General features: G+C 50.8%; 1 protein-coding gene and 1 non-coding gene across 3 annotated transcripts; both read right to left on the bottom strand.

Moving 5' to 3' along the window:
• Positions 1 to 9,884: 9,884 nt before the first annotated feature.
• On the bottom strand, positions 9,885 to 9,957 carry TRNAA-CGC. The gene has a single exon. It is a non-coding gene; the product is annotated as a tRNA-Ala (tRNA).
• A 2,151-nt stretch (positions 9,958 to 12,108) lies between these two features.
• LOC112897764 (dormancy-associated protein homolog 3-like) lies at positions 12,109 to 13,697 on the bottom strand. 2 transcript variants are annotated; one of them, XM_025966156.1, is made up of 3 exons: positions 13,239 to 13,691; positions 12,649 to 12,754; positions 12,109 to 12,505 (listed from the first exon to the last, which is right to left on the bottom strand). In XM_025966156.1, the coding sequence occupies exons 1-3, from the start codon at positions 13,510 to 13,512 to the stop codon at positions 12,484 to 12,486; spliced, it is 402 nt and encodes a 133-aa protein (XP_025821941.1). In that variant the 5' UTR covers positions 13,513 to 13,691; the 3' UTR covers positions 12,109 to 12,483. The 2 variants fall into 2 exon arrangements, 1 of the variants encoding a protein (XP_025821941.1); XR_003229738.1 differs by lacking the exon at positions 12,109 to 12,505 and adding an exon at positions 13,014 to 13,162 and having other exon boundaries at positions 12,643 to 12,754; positions 13,239 to 13,697.
• Between the last annotated feature and the right edge of the window lie 6,926 nt (positions 13,698 to 20,623).

Here is a 20,623-nt window from a genome sequence, read left to right as displayed (position 1 = left end):
CAAAATTTTTGGACCGCATTACAAGTTAAAATGTAGCTGCACTTAAAAGGATGCTTGCACAGCCACTTGATAAAAACATGAGGCATGTCCTAATCGTTAACTGGATGATCAAATCAACATTGAGAAAATAAGAACTATTATATGTGCCCGTCTGTTTGGCACGCCTGCATTGCGTGCCTATGCTCTGACCACACGTATCCACAACCGCAGAAATTAAATAAACAACATGCAATATTCAGAAGCGCCAAGTTCAGGCTTGCAAGCAAATGAGTAGTTGGGCTTTTTGCAGGGTAGTGCTAGTCATAAGCCAACAGTAGTGAGTGCCATAGATTAGGGGGCGGCCCCTAACCCTATCCATAATTATGTTTTCTAATGTGCTTTGGTCAAGATAATGCTTGATTAAGCCGGTTAATGGAAGACCATTGCTAGTGCCGATTCGTTCATAGGGTCATCTGTTCTGCATTGCAACAGGAGATTCCTATCGTTTGGGCCAGTTTGCGTTTGTCTCGGTACAAGCCAGCACGACAGAGCAATTTTCTTTCCCCTTAGTTTTTTTTTACGATATATTCCTGTGGTGACTGTCTGACTGATCAGCATTTAACTAGGCAACGTGTGACAACTATGACCGGCCTATTGCCTTATTTTTGTTCTTATTCTGTAACCTATTGCATGGTTTTATAAGTTCCTACTCTGAATATTTGTTCTTATTCTCTGGCGTATATGCACTCTGAAACATCATAGGCTCTATCAGAACAAACCAGAGCAGAAGAATTTTAGTCAGCACGACGTTAATCTCGGCGCTGATTGATCTGATGGAGACCACTCGTGCATGGAACCGCGTCAAACGGATCTTGAAATTCTGCAGAAAAGAACAAGGACTTCCAGCACGCTAGGAAGAATAGCCCAGAACATTAGCTGAATCTAGCACTAGACTTTAGTTTCAGCGATCACTTAACTGCTGGTAGCATCCTTCTAGCCCTCGCCGAAAATTCAGATCATGCAGAGCCACCATGTTGATTCCAAGATGATCGAGGAACGAGTCGGGATCGCCGGTGGTTGTAGGAAGTTATTAGGCGTTGAAATGGTGATGTCAGTGGAAACCGACCTCAGCTCTCTGAAAGGTAAAAAGTAGTTCAAGATCTTTACCTCCTTTTTCTTTGAAAGGATTTCATCTTTTTGTTCTTTACTGGCAAAAACTTTTTGGAGAGCCTGTGATGAGAGTGGTTAGCAGGGGATTTAGAGAAAGACAAATCTTGGTTTGTACGTCTTGTTAGTAGGTCGTTTGTTCTTGATATGCCTCTAGAAGAAGAGAGGATCAGATGATGCGGTCAGAAACCAACCACAACCAGCACCAAGCAGTAGCATGTCATCCAACAGAATGAAACGACAAGTGCAGTTGTTGCAGGGTAATATAATTCATCGTTATGCCAGTAACTAAAAGCGAAACAAATCTTACTTTTTCTTGTTAGGTATAAATATAATTAAACGATGCCGGCACGATAATCAAACCCTGATCTTTGAGTCAGGTTTGGAAATTTTGTAGTTTACTTGAACCAGACTCGATAGCGATAAAAAAGTGTAAAAGGATTATAGGGTGACTAAGGGTACAAATCATTTTAAGTTGGCTACAAATAAAGGAGAGAGTTATTAGTTGCAACCTTGAGGTCACTCGTCACATGGTCATACTCAACGTGTAGAAAGAAGTAAACGTGGCCCGTCAGAGATGCCAAGCAGAAGCAGCAGCTTGAGAACTGAGAGGCTGATGTTATACTAGGATATGGAGTGATGAACTGGACATTTACCAACCAATGCTTGGTGCATAGCGATGGTACAAGAGTACAAGATCAGTACCAGTCCATCACAACTTGCTGTGGTCCGGCACGGCTATTCTACTTCGCGTCTGAAAGAGCAGTTTCTGTTCTTTACCTTAGTCCAAAACGAACAATCTGACCGACATGAAAATTTGACTCTGACAAGCGACTTCAGTCGCCAGCGCTATGAACATAGGACATGCAAGGAGCAATCGGGCTCGTCGCGATCGTGGCGGCAGGCCTGTTTGTTTGATGCGACGACGAAGTAGGCAGACAAAAGTTGTGGCTACTGGGTAGGAACCCTAGAGGCCGTGGACCGCAATGCTGACAGGCTTTGCTTCGCAAGTTCCGCTGGTCGCACAGGATGCAACATGTCCATGCCAAACACTGGGGCCAGGTTCAGAGCGGAACAAGCAGATGTGTTCAGGGCGCCCGTGATTGCTGCCGCTGCTTCTGTCCCAGTGGGCGTCTGTTTGCCTGTCTGCTGATGAACTTTTTGTACTCGCTCAACCCAGGATCTTGATGGAACAAGATGCAAACATTCGTATCATATCAGTGAAAACTAACCAGTAATTCCTCAAGCGTCTGGTCTCAATTTCTGGAGATTTAGCAATACCAACTCATCAGCAGTCGCGAATTCGTGAGGATCCAGCCAGTATGGTAGGATCAAAGTCCAGTCGAAGTTCCAAACTCAGAATCAAGGAGACCAAATTTTACGCGGTGAGAAGAAGAAGCCATGGGAACAACGACAACCGGGAAGGTGGCGACCTAGAGAGGCATGGGCCGGCCGGTTGGTGAGGACTCGCCCGTCAGCAGTTGAGCGCCAAGGGGAAAGCGCGCTAGCCGCGCGCGCGGAAGAGACAACCGGATGACCCGGTGTTCTCTCCGCGTCCGTAGTCGACAGCGACGGCGACCAACCACGGTCACCGCGACCGCAGTGCGCGTGCGTGGCCCGGCGCGCGCGGCCACCGTGACCGCCGCGCGCGACTCGCCCAGTCGCCGGAGCCCGGGGAGTGGAGTGGAGACCTGAGGGAGTGGAACGCGCACGTCGCGGTGGTTGATCCAGGCGCGATCCCGGCACAACGACTGGATCTCAGAACGCCTAACGAACGGGATTGCCCGGTTCCGCCCGGAGCGAAAAAAGTTTGCTCCATGTCAAAGGAAGTTTTGTTTGGACCGAACAATCTGGCGATGGGGACCGGTGCTTTGGTTGTGGCCCGCCTATTTTTGTCTCAAATAGTAACGCAGAGGCTGCTGGAGATGATCTAACTAAGATCAAACTCGAGTGCGGTAAACTCTCACCGCATCACGTGGAAAAATTGTAACCCGAAGCCAAGGAGAAAACCATGGTAGCACTAGCATTAGCAGTGTCGTAGCAGGAGTGCAGCTAGGAGGATACACTAGTAGATTGGAAAATGGACGGGAAAAAAATATAAAACCACACGGCAAGTTGGATCGGCGCTGGGCCGGCACCCGCGGCCGACAGCGCAGACGCCGAGCGAGCGACCGGCGCGTGCGGCGGCTGCGGAGCCGGGCGACCTTTCGAGCTGCTGCCCGTGAGAATCGCGATGGGCCGGGCAGGCGGGATCGTGGGCTCCGCGTTTTCAGGGCCGAAATTGAAGTGCAGCGCGGCGCGTGGGACGGTGGCGAACTGCCGCCGATCGAATCAGTCCAGTCTGTCTCCTCCGGTGGGTGAACCAAAAAGACGCGCCGGGTTGGGTAACCGGCGATCACCTGTTGAGCTCTTGTTGGGCTCCACAGGAAGGCCATACCCGAGAATGTTTCATCTGACGGACCTTGTTGGGCTGTGCAGGAAGGCCGTACCCGGCCAGAGTGGGCCGAACCCCTCTATATACAGCAGGAACCGCCAAACAAAATGGCTGATCAGTTGCTCTGTAGAAACGGGGCCTTTTTTCTCGTCTCTTCGCCAGCGTCGTCGGAGGAGGGGGGCTGGATGAATCGACGTAGGATTTGTATATTCCCTTTCTTATTGGTCCTAGTTTGAATAAGTTAGGGTTAGATCTACCAGCTTTCTTCATCGCCGTCGTTGGCTCGTCTCGGCTCCGCCTCGGCCGTGGCTTTGGTGGCCTTTTTCGTACGCTGTTGCGCGGCGTCCTTGGTGGCGGCGCAGGCCTCTGCCCCGTCTTCGTCGCTGCTGCACGACCAGGCACTGGGCCTGTGCGTGGTGGGGAACGCTGCACGACCAGGCACTGGGCCTATGCGTGGTGGGTGAAAGTGTGGGAAGATTAATTGTCTTCCAAGTACGTTTACAGGAGTACATATGTAGCAGCCATGGGTGGAATGCAAGCCTACCACTAAGGCATAATTACAGCCACTCAAGCCTACCACTAAGCCATAATTACAACCACAATTACATGCCTAATTATAGTAGTCTAACACTCCCCCGCAGTCTAATCGGGAGCATCGCTAACGGTCAGACTGGATCGAAATTCCTGGAAGAGCGAGGTAGGAAGACCCTTGGTGAAGACGTCCGCATACTGTGATGTCGTAGGTACATGAAGAACTCGAGCATGACCGAGGGCAACTTTCTCTCGAACAAAGTGGAGATCAATCTCAACATGTTTTGTTCGCTGATGTTGCACTGGGTTGCTGGAGAGATATACGGCACTGACGTTATCACAATAGACTACGGTGGCTCGTGGAGGAGGACGGTGAAGCTCAATCAACAGCTGTCGCAGCCAGGTAGCTTCAGCAACACCATTTGCCACGGCTCGGTATTCAGCCTCGGCGCTGGACCGCGAGACTGTGTGCTGGCGCTTGGAGGACCAGGACACCAGGTTGTCACCTAGGAACACTGCATAGCCGGAGGTGGAACGACGGGTATCCGGACAGCCAGCCCAGTCTGCATCCGTGTACACGACGAGGTCTGTAGGTGACGAGCGGCGCATAGTCAAGCCAAGTGAAAGAGTACCTTGCAGATATCGCAGAATCCGCTTGAGAGCCGTGAGGTGAGGCTCCCTGGGGTCATGCATATAGAGGCACACTTGCTGAACAGCAAAAGCAATGTCTGGACGGGTGAAAGTCAGGTACTGTAAGGCGCCGGCTAGGCTGCGGTACTGTGTGGCATCAGCGACAGGAGATCCCGCTGCAGATAATTTGGAGTGTAGATCAACAGGGGTGCTGCATGGCTTGCACTCACTCATCCCGGCTCGCTCCAAAATATCTTGTGTGTATTGGCGCTGAGATAGAAATAACCCACTGGCAGAGCGTGCCACTGAAATACCCAGAAAATGGTGAAGTTGACCCATATCTGTCATAGCAAACTCACGCTGAAGGACCCCAATAACATGCTGTAGAAGACCAGCAGAGGAAGCAGTGAGAACAATATCATCCACATAGAGCAGCAACAGGGCAGTATCGGCTCCTCGACGATATATGAAGAGTGAGGTGTCTGACTTTGCTTCAGCAAATCCAAGCGAAATAAGATGAGAAGCAAACCGTTGATGCCAAGCACGCGGCGCCTGCTTCAGGCCATATAGTGATTTGTTGAGACGGCAAACAAAATCAGGACGAGAGGAATCCACAAAACCTGTGGGCTGAGCGCAGTAGACTGTCTCTGTGAGAGTACCATGCAAGAACGCATTCTTCACATCCAGTTGATGAATAGGCCAGTCCTGAGAAAGAGCCAGAGAGAGAACCACTCGGACTGTCGCGGGCTTGACCACCGGACTGAAAGTCTCATCATAATCAATACCAGGCCGCTGTGTGAAACCCCTGAGAACCCAGCGAGCCTTGTAGCGATCAAGAGAACCATCCGCATGCAGTTTGTGACGAAAAATCCACTTGCCTGTAACCATATTGACACCAAGAGGTCGTGGCACAAGACTCCAGGTGTCATTGGCGATCAATGCATCGAACTCAGCTTGCATAGCAGCGTGCCAATGTGGATCAGACAGGGCATCACGGACGGAGCGAGGCAGCGGTGACATGGCCACAGCGTGGAGATTCAGGCGATCCACAGGCTGGGCGATGCCGGCTTTGCCGCGCGTGCGCATGGGATGCTCGTTGTCGACGGGGGCGATGGAGACTGGCCGAGTGGCCACTGTGCGGCCGGTGGTGGTGGTGCTGCTGGCAGCGGCCCGCGCGGGATGCACGGGGGCAGCAGCACCGGGGCTCCCAGGTGGCGAGGCAGGCGGGGTGCTACTGGCAGCAGCCTGTGCGGGTGACACAGGGGCAGCAGCGCCGCTGGGGCCAGGCGATGCGCCAGGCGTCGCCGGTCCAGTGCCCGTCCAGGGGGAGGAGGGCACCGGCACAGGGGACAGCTCACGGTGTGACGCCGGGCTGGCTGGTGTACCTGCATGCACAAAAGGAGCTCCAGGAACCGGAGCGGTAAGATCATCCTCATCAAGAAGGAAGTCCAAGGCAGAGGATGCCATGGGCGTGGTAGACATATTGGCGAAGGGGAAGGAGGATTCGTCAAAAATGACATGGCGAGAAATAAGAATGCGGTTCGACTGAAGCTCCAGACACCGTAGCCTTTGTGTTCAGAGGAGTAACCGAGGAACACGCATAGAGAGGAGCGGGGTGCAAGTTTGTGAGGTGCTGTGGCGGACATGTTAGGATAACAAGCACACCCAAAAACTTTGAGATGGTCGTAGGAGGGTTGGGTGGAATAGAGGTGAGTGTAGGGAGTCGAGAAGGCGAGAGTTTTGGTGGGGAGCCGGTTAACTAGGTAGGTGGCGGTGTGAAGTGCCTCGACCCAGTAAACCGGAGGAAGGCTCGCCTGAAAAAGAAGGGAACGCAGAATATTGTTAAGTGTGCGGAGAGAGCGTTCGGCCCTTCCATTTTGCTGGGAAGTGTATGGACACGACATGCGAAGTGCAACACCGTGGGAGAGAAAGAACGTGCGGGCCGCAGAGTTGTCAAATTCGCGGCCATTGTCGCACTGGATGCTCTTGATGGTGGTGCCGAACTGAGTGTGAATATATGCGAAAAAATCGAAAGAGTGGAAAACGTCTCGGTTTTGTGACGGAGGGGAAAAGTCCAAATGTAATGGGAACAATCATCCAAAATAACAAGATAATATTTGTACCCAGACACACTAACAATAGGAGATGTCCAGAGATCACAGTGTATCAAATCAAAATTAGTAAAAGCTCGAGAGCTAGAGGTCCCAAACGGAAGCCGTGTGTGCCGACCGAGCTGGCACGCATGACATATGTGGTGGACATCATCTTTATTGCAGGAGATAACACGGGAGCTAATGAGTTTGGACATTGCTTCACGCCCAAGATGGCCGAGGCGCCGATGCCAAAGCGAGGTAGGTGCTGCGATGAAGGCGGTGGTGCTGGTGGTGGGTGGGAAGAACGGATAGAGGTCGCCAGAGCTATTGCACCTGGCGATCACGTTCCTGGTGTGTAGATCCTTCACAGAAAGGCCAAACGGATCAAATTCAATGGAACAGTTGTTATCGGTGGTGAAACGGCGAATGGAAATGAGGTTCTTAATTATATGTGGGGAAACTAAAACATCATTAAGAACAAGATTACGATGTGGAAAGGAAAAAGTGTGTGATCCAGTGGCAGTGACAGGAAGGAGTGCACCATTCCCAACAACGATAGATGAAGGTGTGAGTGATGAAGGGGATGAAAAAGAGGAGAGTGTACCAGCATCCGCAGTCATGTGAGAGCCAGCACCCGAGTCAGCGTACCATTCGGATGGGGTGAGCGACATCGTGTTGAAGGACTGCACCAACGAGTCCTGGTTCCATGCACCGCCATGAGTGGGGTTCCAGGGCGCCGGCGCGGGCACTTGATAGTGCGCTGGGTGCCCCTGGTGCCCCTGGAATGTTGGTGTCGAGGGCGCAGCTCCCCCGTAGCCGTACGTGGATGGTGCAGTATAGCCGTATCCGCCGGGAACGCCGCCAAACGGGCCGCCATACTGCGGAAAGGCGGTGAAGGCCTGCTGCGGTGGTGGTGGGCGGCCATATGGCCACATCTGCAGGGAGCCAGTCCAGGGCTGACTGAAGGAAGGGTGCGCCCCTGGTGGTGCGTGACCCTGGGCACCAGACGGCGCAACACCGCCAGGAAGCTGCTGCCTGCCGCGGCCGCCACGACCACGGCGACGACCGTTGGAGTGTTGCCCGCCATTGCCGCTGGGCGCCCCAAGGGGACGCTGTGGAGCCATCTGGTTCCCCTGGCGCGGCGCGTTGGAGGGTGCGGGCGGGCCGGACGCGGCCGACTGCTGCGGCGTCGCGACGAGGGCCGCAGGTGGAGAAGGAGGCCGGGCGTCGATCTCCAGCTCCTCCAGCAGGAGATGGGTACGTGCCTCAGCAAACGTCGGGAAGGGGCGGTGCATCCTGAGGATCGACACCATGTGTTGGAATTTTCCGCTCAGGCCACGGAGCAGGGTGAGGACCATTTGACGATCGCCTATAGGATCGCCAAACTCGGCGAGAGACGCCGCCATTGTCTCAAGGCGACGACAGAAGTCGGTGATCGACAGGGAGTCTTGACGGAGGTTGCGGAATTGCGTCTCGAGGAGGAGGGCACGAGACTCCTTCTGCCCAAGAAACTCATCCTCGAGATAGCACCACGCCTCCCGCGCGGGGCGCTGCCGGATCATGAGCGACTGCTGCAAGTCGCCGGAGACGGTGCCGTAGATCCATGTCAGCACGACGCAGTCCGCCTGGAGCCAGGCAGGGCGCTCGGGAAGCGCCTCATCCTGGAGGACGTGATGGGTCAGCGCGTACTTGCCGAGGACGGTGAGGAACATCCCACTCCACTTGGTGTAGGTGTTCGTGGCTTTGTCGAGGATGACGGGGATGAGGGCCTTCACGTTGACGACGGCGGTGGCCTGAGCCCAGATGGCCTCGTGGGCGGCTTCAAATTGGTCGAGGGCGTCGTTGTGGAGACGGGCTTCCTGCTCGGCACGGGCGGCCTCCGCAGCGAGGCGACGCTCCTCGGCGGCGGCGGCATCATCGTCACCCGCCATGGCGGGCACAAGGGGACCGGACCGGTGGACGAGGCCGACGGGAGCACGATCAGCGACGCGGGGCGGGCGATCGAGACTGGAGGATCAGCGGCCGCGCGTGCATGCAATTACGTTCCTAGTGGTGGTGTACTTGCAGGCAAGGGGCGATCAATGGCGCGGCGATCGGCTCAGCAGCGCTCCGGGCGAGTGGATCGGCGGCAGGAGCGGCGAGGAGGACCGGCGGCGCGCGGACTAAGGTTGCGGAAGAGTAGCGGATCGTAACCGCGGTGATACCATGAAAGTGTGGGAAGATTAATTGTCTTCCAAGTACGTTTACAGGAGTACATATGTAGCAGCCATGGGTGGAATGCAAGCCTACCACTAAGGCATAATTACAGCCACTCAAGCCTACCACTAAGCCATAATTACAACCACAATTACATGCCTAATTATAGTAGTCTAACAGTGGGGACCGACGATGACGACGATTTCGAGGAGCTGGTCCCTTCTCCACCTCGCCGGTGTTTATTCTGGCAGCGGGGTAGCGTTGGTGTGTTGCATCCTCGCCGGAGCTGATGAGTTCTTTTGTCCCTCCCTCGTCTTCTTCGGAACGGCACCGATGTCGATGCCATCTCCGACGAGAATCTAGAAAGGCTTGCTTACCATTTTCTTGAGGAATCGGGGGAATGGTTTCATTGCATCTGCTTGGACGGTCTTCCCCTTTCGGTTGCTGGGTTGTTCCATATTTTGGGATGGCCGGCGGTGCTTGTGGCGACAGAACCCAAGTTCCTCGGCGCTGAGATGGCCAGAGGTCATCTCCTACCGCTAGGGCGTTCAACGGCATGTCAATGTTTTCGACGTGCTACTCGGTGTGGCAATCAAAAACTTTGTTTCTTCATCAGGAAGGGCTTCGGCTTCAAGCTGCATCCTTGACGTGTTTCTCTTCCAACCTTTGGTGCGGCCGAGCCTCGTCGTGAGGCTACTCTGGGCGCCGGCGATGAAAACAACCGGGAGACCCTTACGTGGACTGCATTGTAATTTTCTTGTTTTCCGAGGGTGCCTTTGCAGAAATTGCAATGTAAACCTTATCTTCTGTGAACTGCAATGCCGGTTTCTCAAAAAAAAATGGCAAAACGGAATTGGAGACGCGGGGAATCGAACCCCGTGCCTCTCGCATGCGAAGCGAGCGCTCTACCATATGAGCTACGTCCCCGGTGATGATCCGTGCACAATGTTTATCATTTTATCCTTTTACTCCGCGGGAGGCTCTACATGACGCCGGCAGTTGCATGACGAACGAAACCGTCCTGCGACTCCGATGTACCCTGCGTTGCGTTGCCCATAACCTGCCAGCTGATAGAGGGACCAACCAACTGATCGCAAAAGAGCAAGCTCGTCGTCTGTTGAGAATACACGCAGATAAAATAAATTATAATGAACATAGAAGCTAGCATGCATAATTCTAACATACTAGTCAGTATAAATAGTATAGTCAGAAATTTAGAAAATATACTTAAATAACAGATCAGGTCGCATATGAGCCTTGGCTGGAGGATTGCGAACCGCCGCTGCTGGAGACGATGAAGGCGCTTGGCCCGTTAGGCACGGAGTTGGAAGGAAAATACACCGTGGTGAAGATCTTGAGCAGTCGCGCAAAAGCGCTTCCTAAAAACCTTATTCGCCCTCTCTCGGTGCAGGATCCCAAAGGTGAAGAGCTCCAGAGACCTACTCTCCCGTTCGCCGATGCACGCCGCGCTCGGGATGGAGAAGACTACGGTAGCGGCGCAGCAACGAGACGAGATGAAAACCTAAGTTTTGATAGAGCGATGAGTCATAAATATAGGAAAGTCAAATCAACCTCGCGTTGTGATTGGGATCTAAACCGATTAGATTTAGGATTTAGACCTTCATATCTCGCAGATTTAGAGACCAAGTCACCAAAAATTAAAACTGCAAAAGGAAGCCGTGCCCCCGCAAGGCGAAGGGCCTGATTTTGATGGACCATTCACGCATGGTGCCGCGAGCCCGCGTCCTTCACCCCGCCCCGCCCGAGCCGAGCCGGGCCCGGCAAGGCGAGGTGTGGCGTTCTCGTACGGTATTTTATCTTCCCTCCTCCGTCACATAGATCGAAGGAGTGAAGACAGCCTTCATATTTTTATTGGTCATCCCACTTCTCCACTATCAATGTGGGACTAAATTTTTAGCGCTTACTCTTGCACGTACGGGATTTTAAGATTTATTAAAATTTCTAAATTTTTTAATAGACCAAGCCTACTAAAATTCGGGCAATGTCCACACCATGTACTGACGCACGGAACCACCGTGTACCAACAGCCTCAAGACCCAAGCAAGGAAGAACCGCCATCGATCCCGTCCAAAAACCGGTACGCGTGCGTACAGGCGAGTACGCCGAGTCATGACGACGGAGATGTTCTTGACCCCGGGACAAGGATTCCACGGGCGGGGACGGGACGAGCCAGATTCAGGTTGCGCCACCTGCCAGGTAGCTAGTAATATCTCGCAAGGATCGATCGGTCGGGCGGGCACCAACCCTTTCCTGCAGCCAGACCAGGACCACGGCCGCCGGGCAGGACGGAGGAGCTGCCAAGCCCTCACATGGAATGTTCCGGCGCCAATCCACATCCCAACCCCACGCAGAGGACCGAGCGACCAACCGGCGGGTTCCTGTGCCCCCCCGGATGAAAAACCCCAGGGTTGAAGAAAGAAAGGTGGGGAGGAGGGCGAGGAGGGGTCGCCGGATCAGGCCACCACCTCGCTAGCTAACGCCTTCGAGCTCTGGCAATGGTCCCAGCGCTTTGACCTGGACTGGGTTGCTGGTGCTGGGACTCATCAGCAATCGCCGATCTGATCCGTTGCTGCCACTTTTAAGTTCAGGTGTCACCCGTGCCGATCTGACGCCACGAGTAGGATCGCGGAATGGGTTGGTTGCTTTGGTCATTGTTTGGATAAGCGAATGACGAGAGAGGGACCTGGACAAATGAGTGCTACGCTTGAATAGGCAGCCGGAGTCCACGTAGAGGTATCCTAACCACTTGGATCTTGGTAGTTTTTTTTTTATTTGCAAGTTTTGGATGACGGAGAACGAAGAGACATAGCCGAGCTGCGTCAGCAGCCTCGGAGATATTAGGCTCCAGACTCACCAAGGACTCGTGGGTGGGGTTCCCAGATTGCCACTGAAGAATCTGGCTCATCAGGCAACCTTTTGACGAAGACATGACTGTGTATCATTAACAATAACTGGTGTGCAGTATTCAGTAAACTCGAGGTGATCAATGCAGGAAACAGCCGTTGGAAGCTGGATCTTCAGACGAGCATAAGAAAGCAGAGTCATTTCTCAAGAAAAGAAGAAGAAAGCAGAGCAATTCTTTGCATTGAACACAGTACCAGATAATTACAGGGGAGGGTAACAAAACAAAGCAGGCGGGCTTTACACGACAGCCTCATTTCTGAGTTCAGTCCTTCCCCAGATCCAAGAACTGAACAACACACATCTTGCCGAAGGCAGAACCAGTCTGGATCGGATCGCCGCCTACTTCTAACCCCCACGAACTGATCATCGTCATCATCCTACCAGGACTCTAGATATACTACTACTACACATGCCACCCCAGACTTGGAAGAACACGAAGCATATATGGAAACACGACGCAGCCTCAAACTTGCAGGCAAACACACACGCTAGCTAAGCTTCCTCTCTGTATGTCCTCCGCTCGATCGCTTATTCCAAGCTGATCACCACCCTGCAACAGGCGTCAGGTCCAGAAGGTCCGTCAGAATTCAGAACCGGCCATGTGTGAATTGTGATTTGATGAACTCTGATGACGCATCATGGATTCATGGCGGTACAAGAAACTTGAAGCGAGAGTGAAGGCGGAGAACGCACCAGTCGTACACGGTGGGGCTCCTCGGCCCAACGGCCGGCTCCGGCCCGTCGGAGGCCTTGGGTTTCCGGCCAAGCCTCCTCCAGCCATCAGCCTTGGGCGTGGTAGCTGCACCGAACACATCAGCAAGTCAGATGGTCAGGCGTGGTATCAATCAGATGCATGCACTAGTTCTCATTGCTTTCTGAATGAACCGTGCAGTTCAAAGCTTGCATCTTTGAACCCCACACCAGATAATCACAGTATTCGTCCCCACTGAATTTCCAGTATTCCACAAATAGTTTGCTACTCATAGATTGAAAACAAAAAACACAGAAATTTCAGTGTTATGCATGACCAGATTCTTGCTGTGTTTTACCAACTATACCAGTGGCAGATCTGTGGCTGCATCACCTCAAGAAGGTGCAAGGCATGAATGAAACGGCAGAAAGAAAAAAAATCATCCGTTTTCCCCCTCCCATTTCATCGGAGATCCAATCCCCAATTGTGGCATGCACAGTACTGCAGGGACCGATCCTAAAAAAGAAACGATTTTTACACCCAAGAAAGGGCGAAAGGCCAAGAGACGGTGGCGCGTGAGGCTGAGACGAACCTGTGGCGAACGGCGAGTCTGGCGCGCTGGCCGGGGAGGACGGCACGGAGGAGCTGTACGACTCGCCGCGCGGCGACTGGTCGACGGACAGCGACGGCGGCCGGCCGGTGGTGAGGCTGCGCGTCACCGCGGGCGCCGGCGCGTCGGCCGCCGCGGGGGCCAGCGAGGACGACGATGAGGGGGAGAAGGAGGCGTACTTGCGGAGCCTGCCGAGGCCGGAGTCCGGGCGCGGGCCGGCCACTGTCTCGTCCCACAGCTGGTCGAGGAGGCCCATTCCCACCAGAGCCGCGCGCGATTGGTTGGCCCCCGCGAGCGTGCCTTGGACGTATGCGCGCGTCAGCGAGGAGATAGTGGCGCAGGAGGAGGGGGGAGGGGACGGGTGTTGCCTCGCCGCGAGCAGTTGAGCCTGGGCCTTGGGGCGGATGACGATCGCTCTGGCCTCTCGGGGAGGGTGGATTGGGGAGGATTTTATAGAGGAGAAGATGGGGAGGTGGGGGAGAGAGGATTCAGGCGAGATATCAGGGGTGTTGGTGTAAATTTGGATAAGTGATAAATACCTGGTACTGAGCTCATAATCTTTTCACCGCTTCTCGGTCTAGCTCGGCTTGGCTCGGTTAGGCGCGGCTTAGCGGAGCCGGCTTCACTAATTCGCCATGTCTTTTTAAAGTATATATGCTGCTTCGCTACCTTAAATTGCCAAAAAAAAATAAAAAACAGTCCCACGTACTTGTAGTTAGCAGTTAGCATACTCTAGACCTTTTATAAGGTGTTCAATTTTTTTAAAAAAATTTCGCACAAACGCCGCTGAATTCTCGCTGCACAAGCACTTGAGCAGGTTTCATGACGTGCACAAAATGATGGTAGCTGAGTAGCTGACGCATGTTCATGCCATGTACATCATTATGATAAGCATGGTTTCCTTATGTTTTTTCTGTGAAACGAATGGAATTCTACATTGATTGGTCCCTGACTAGGAACGAAATGTTTTCATTTGATCATTGATGAACTCGATGTAGATGTAGACTTATTCCGTGCAACTGCAATAGATAAATATATACCATTATACTGTTACATGTGGTACTTGGTTGCATTACGGGACATTTTAGATTGCAATGCTAATTCCATATTGTGGTTTTGTTACCGTCAATACTACCAAAGAACTTGAGCTATTCTTTCACTCGTCATCACCAAAGTGTATATTCTTTGAAATAAGTTATTGTACGCTTCAACTAGCAATAGTTCAATAACCACATCTAACATCAGTTTCTGGCCAAACGTCATATGTTTTATTGCTAATCAACCTTTATTTTCTTTATTTTAAGTCGATTTTTGTATTCGGCACACCACTTAGTTGTAATCGAATGAAGCCTATAATTATAAAGCTCGCCGGCTTGATCTAGACGATTGATTTGACCAACAAATCCTAGTCCAGCAAAGTGATTTTCTTCTTGCAGTCCAGTGGACTACTTTAGCTGCCAATATATATGTCTTGGCCGCTAATTCAACTTGTTTTACCATTCTTCTCTTAAATTCTTTGTCACACTATCCTAGTCCTCAACACATTGATATCAAACCTTTGCGAATTCCGCTGTTCACCGTCTCACACCATCCATCTAGATTGATAATATATCAGGTGCGAGATCTTGCATGTGGATCGCTTGGTGCTACAATTTATCCTTTCCATCATCACCCAATGTTGACTCGATGATCCATGCTTGCTCCGCACAAAGCTTCCTTGGTGATACTTTGTTTGAACATATATAATCAGCCATGGAACACTTATAAAAAGTTGTTGTAAGGCTGACTTTGTGGCATAGATGGCACGATCTCTTGTTTTTCTTGGATTTAAAAAGTTGTTTGTGCAGGAACGTAATCATAATTACATATTAGATTCCACCTCGGATCATGTTTTATGCATGACAGCACGAGTTACATGTATTTGTATTAAAAAGAGAAGTTGGTAACAATGTTAGATTGCTTGACCGGCCGCTTCATACAGGATGATTACTTAACGAACAGACACGACTGGGAGTCCTTATAAGCACCCATGGGGGGACTAATCGCATATCAAGCGTTGAGACGGTGCTTTCACGATCGGGCTTGCCTTGGGTTGGTGGTTTTGGCTGATAGAGCCGAGCCATGAGCCGAGGCCGAGCTGACGGGCTCCCGCCCCGTGAGCTCGGACCGGAGCGGGAGAGCCAGAGGGAGCTCTGACCGGTCCGTGCATATCATGGGCCCCACCACGCGGCAGCGTCCACGTAACGGATAAGATCCGTAGCTCTCAGGAGTCAGGATGACTGTAAACACGCCACGCAGTGGGGCCCGGCTTCCCGTCACGACATCAGTTTACTAGCAGACCTGCACGATCACGGCTTTGCTTTCGTTCTTTTTTTTTTCGAATCGCGGCACGGACGCAGTCACGCAGAGGCTCCTTGGCTCTCGCCATGCAGTGAGACCCGGTACGTGAAAAACCTCCTGCGAAAAATTAGGAGCAATACTAAATCTGATTACATAAATAAAAAAAGAAAAATGTTTTCCGAACTGTCTTGAACTTGATGTTACCACAATGGTTTCCCTCTGCCTTTAAAAAAAAAAGTTTTCCTCTGTTTAACACAGCCATGCAGAGAAGTGGTGATCGACTCGTGCTTGCCCTCCGTTGTGTAATCAGGCGAGGTAGCCGCAAACCATTTCGTCTGATTTTTTTTTCGGAAGAGAAGACAAAAGCGTTTTAATTGTCTGCAGAAGTACAGTTTAAACGACGAGAAGCTTTTGTTTTCCCTGACGAACCGTACGTGGCCTAGGATGCTCGAAGCTAAGCATGCGGATTGGCCCTCATATATAGTTTTTTCTTTTGAAATGAGTAGGGGAGCTGCTGTGTATATATATAAAAAGATCCGGATTGGATAGTAAAACCGTGCCACAATGATAAACAACAAACAACAAAACCAAATCACAGCAACTCTAAAGCACCACAGGCCACGACAGCAATCAGGCACAACTCCACACTGCCGCCAACCGCCGAACAGACGCACCACAACCAGCTCGCTGAAAGACCCAGTCGAAGAACCTCCAAAACCACCGCATCAGGATGTGCGCACGTAGTCGTCAAAAGCTCCAGATATGGGTCTTCATTGCATTGTCAGATTCTGAGAGAGAAATAGATCGCATCATGCTAAGAAGGCCACCGCCATGTGAAAGCCGCCACCAAAATACAGCTATCATTACCATACACTACTACAAAAATAACAAAAATGATTTGTAGGACGTTTTATTTTTTCAGGTGCGGTCTAAAAGATAACACGTTTCTAAAAGAGAGCGGGGTTATTGTAGCAATTCATCTGTTTCTGGAAATATATTTTTAGGGACGGATGATGGTGTCATCCGTTCTTAGAAATGATCACCATCTTTAGGGGCGGGTGACGCCATCATCCACCCCTAGAAATACACTTTTAGGGGGCTGATGACACCATAACCCGTCACTGGAGACACCATTTCTAGGAGCGGGTGACGCCGTCACCCGCCCCTAAAAATAGTATCATATAAAAAATTTTATAATTTTTTCATATGATCTCGGATGAAATCAAACTTTATATCAAAATTGTAGAGACTGACGAGACCTACAATTTTGTAATTGATAACCTTTTCATTTAATATCATTTAATAGTCCAAAAAAATATTATAAGTTATCTAATAGCTATGAGTATACATTATCTCATACAACTCAAATCATACTTTGATTTTTCCACAATCTTAACCTTTACATACATTAAAATATACATGGTATATTTTTTATTTACAGTTCACAATAACCAGTGTAGAAGTTTTACTTTTTTGATTTGTTTGCTATATGTAAAGATTTAAATGAATTTCTAAAATAAAGTAGAAAATATTTTTAGGTGCGGGTGATGCCATCACCTGCCCCTATAAACGATTTCTAGGGGTGGGTGATGGCGTCACTCGCTCCTACTGATCGATTTTAGAGTTAATATAAAAGAATAGGATACCAAGTTATAAGTAGCATGGTAGAGAGTAAGGTATGCACGAGACTTGAGATATGCGGTTCGAATCCCGAGTGATGCAAGTGTGCACATTTCTTCCTTGTGGTGGGGACGGGTCACGTCACCCGTCTAAAAATAGCATTTCTACCTGCGAAAAGTAGGGATGGATACTGCACCCACCTCTAAAAATATATTTTTACATGTGTTTAAAAACTTTTTTTAGTAACGATACAACGAACCAATAAAAGTATCCCATCGAATTCGGATCTTCCAAAGTTGTCTCGCAGCTGCCACCGTAAAAACACAACGCTCGAGGAACTTGCCACGTCCGCCGATGGACTCCACACCTCACTCTTGTCGCTTCAAAAACACCATGCACGGATCTTGCCACACTGTTCGCGCCGAACTCCACCTCATAGTAATTCACATGCACGCGGCGATCCACAGTTAGGTTTATTTTGCGATCTTGCTGTGATTTCGCTCAACAAAAGGGAGTCGGTCAGAAATAATGATCTCTCCTCTCGTTGACCTGATGCATCATCAGTTAATCAGAGCTGATAAAGCACCCGTGGAAGATGTACGGATCAGCTGCGTCCGCCCTCGTCGATGGATAGATACACACAGGTCATTGTGTGACCGTAGCGACTAGCTAGCGAGTAGAGGTTGTGGCCTGTCGTACTGCCCGCCCCTGCTCGCAACTTACCTTACCTTCAACTGCAAAGCAGCCTCAGCTTTAAATCAGCAGCCTGTCATTGCCAGGGATTTTGATAGATGAAGCCTGCCGTGCTGGCGCATTGTGAGCCAGTCAACGCCACGCATCATCACTTCCACTCCCCTCCGGGCTCCGCCGTGGCCGCTGATTGCACGGGATATTTTGCCTTGTGGTCGTAATTTAATAACAGGATGTAACAATTGTTCAGAACTGTTGGTTCTGGAGATTAAAGTTTAGTTCCTGTCACATTAAATCTTCGGATGCTAATTAAAAAACTAAATAAGGTAATTATAAAACTAATTACACAGATCGAATCTAATTTATAGTATAATTAGTCCATAATTTGATAATATAATTTTAATAATGGACGATTTAATAGATTCGTCTCGCAAATTAGTCTGCATCTATACAATTAGTTTTATAATTAAATCTATATTTAATATTTCTAATCAGTAATATCAGACACGACGCACGACGCTGCAGCGTCACTGCAACAAGCACGGCCCACCGCCGCCGGCAATTACTTACGGACACAAAGAAAATGGCACGACGACGACACGAATGCTTATTTTATCTGACAGCAGCTAGCTTAATTAGACTACCCCAACTGTTAGGATACAGTCTAGTGAAATAATGAACGAATAATCAAAGCCAACAAAATAAATGGCGGTCGCGATCGCCGGCGGGGCCTACCCTCCCCTAACCTTCAATTATTGGGTCTGGCCGCTGAGCTCGCCCGGCATAGTGGCGTACCAAAGCGAGGCCGCAACGGCGAGCTGAGCCACCAGTCGCCACGCCACAGGCACAGCATCCAGTGTCAGCGTCCCGGGCAGCGCCGAGTCAACATCCCGACGACGGACCTCCAGATCGAGTGATCGGCCAGCAGCAGCAGCAGCTCGACCTGGAGGCGCCACTGCTCATCGCCGCGGCGGCGGCCTTTCGCCGCCGATAAGGTGGCGCGAGGGGCCGCAAGGTGCCAAGTCAGTGGTTGGGCGAAGAAGCGGGCGCTGGGTAGGGCAGGCTGCGCGGCCACTGGCGACGTCCATGATTTGGAGATTTTTTTTGGGCGGGACGAAAAAGGGAAGCGGTACGGTCTGGTTCAGGTTCGTCGACGGCGACCTGACGCTGGAGGGGGCGATCCGACGGCGATGCGATCCCCTTTCTGTAAGTGGCTGATGTATCAAGACGTGTACTTGCAGCTCGCTGCTCGCATGAACCGTCAGTGAGAACAGAATAATCCAGTTTTACTATTCTATTAGCTTTTGTTTTGCTCGTGTGGTTTGTTGCGATTGTTCGGACCAGATGATGGTCGATTCTGCGCGGAGTGATGGTACTAGGAAGGAATCAGACGGTTCTGGAGAGAAGATCGAGCGTGGGCGTGCCATCTGGGGTGACAACGATCGACGCCTTTCGTTTATTGGTCTGTCTCGGTAGCGGAATTTTGCAACAAGCAGTTTTAGCAGCGCCGCACGCCACAAGGATAAGTATCAGATTAGCATCTCCCACACAAACAGCAGTGGCATCCCAGCCAAATCTCCCCACACATTACAACGAGGTCAACTAATCCTCGAGAAAAAAGGGAGCACAGGACCACGAACCAGAACAGATTTGATAGGGTTTTCTTCCCTTGCGGATGCACTCCGCTGTAACCTGTAAGGAAGAGGTCCATGAAGGCTCCTAGCTCGACATGCCACCTTGATGACCTCGACCTGACGGAGCCAACGAGGAAACGCCAAAATCAGCCCAGATCAATATCCTCCAGCAGGAGTCGAGGCTCCGGCCTCCCAAATCGAAATCCAACATGAAACGAGGTCCTTGCCAGACTGCCAACATCGAAATTCTTGCTTTGCCCAAATCGAACTTCTTGCTGCCGAGCACTCGAAGCTCGCCGCAACGTAAAATCAAGCTTCGTGCCACCGAGCTTGAGCTTTCCCCCTTCGAATCGGGCTCCTCACGTCGTCCGCATTGGCCAGTCGAGTAGCTTCAAGCAGAGAAGGCGAAAGAATATAATGACACACCCAGCTAATGGTTTTCTCATGTCGTGGTTGTGTGGACGGAAAAAGGGAGGGCCCAGCTCCTGCTGGGAGGACCGATAGTCTCCACGTGTTCGGGGACACGGATAGAGACATAGGTGTTGGATCCTTCCCAAGTAACAATGGGCATAGGGTGCGTTCGTTTCCGACTAGAGCCCTCTAAAAATTCTAAAAATTTTAGAGTGTTCCCTCACTTTAAAGAATAGCAGTCTTATTAGAGGCCGAATTAGAGGGCTGTTCGGTGCCGGACCTTTAAAGTTTAGATGTTTCGAGTTTTAGAGGGGTGAAACGAACACACCCTAACTGATTGATAATAGTTTATATTAGCTAGCTAGCTAGGAGTGTTTGATCCATCAGTCAATTGCTAATTTTTAAAATGAATGGACCATGCTACCTCTATATTTTTTGGCGCCGAATTCAGGGGAGAGAGGGGAGTGGATCGGAGGTAAAAAGAACTTTAGACATCATTAGCTAGGATTAACCGGGTTCAATCAGCTAATGAAATATTATAGCAAATTAGTTGAGGTATAATTGTCTATTTCATTAGCTGAATTATTTGGATCTCTAATTTTAGCTGGCTATCATTAGTTAGAGGATCCAAGCTACCGTACATGGTTTCATGGTGGTAGGCAAGTGGGCAAC

Source organism: Panicum hallii, chromosome 6, assembly GCF_002211085.1.
Source record: "Panicum hallii strain FIL2 chromosome 6, PHallii_v3.1, whole genome shotgun sequence".
NCBI classification, from domain to species: domain Eukaryota; kingdom Viridiplantae; phylum Streptophyta; class Magnoliopsida; order Poales; family Poaceae; genus Panicum; species Panicum hallii.
This window is presented reverse-complemented; position numbering and strand designations above follow the sequence as displayed.

Coding starts and splice junctions, on each gene's coding strand:
- LOC112897764 (XM_025966156.1), bottom strand. CDS start 13,512: ATGGGCCTCCTCGACCAGCTGTGGGACGAGACAGTGGCCGGCCCGCGC. Junction 12,755..13,238: donor AGACTCGCCGTTCGCCACAG/GTTCGTCTCAGC, acceptor TGTTCGGTGCAG/CTACCACGCCCAAGGCTGAT. Junction 12,506..12,648: donor AGCCCCACCGTGTACGACTG/GTGCGTTCTCCG, acceptor CGCCTGTTGCAG/GGTGGTGATCAGCTTGGAAT.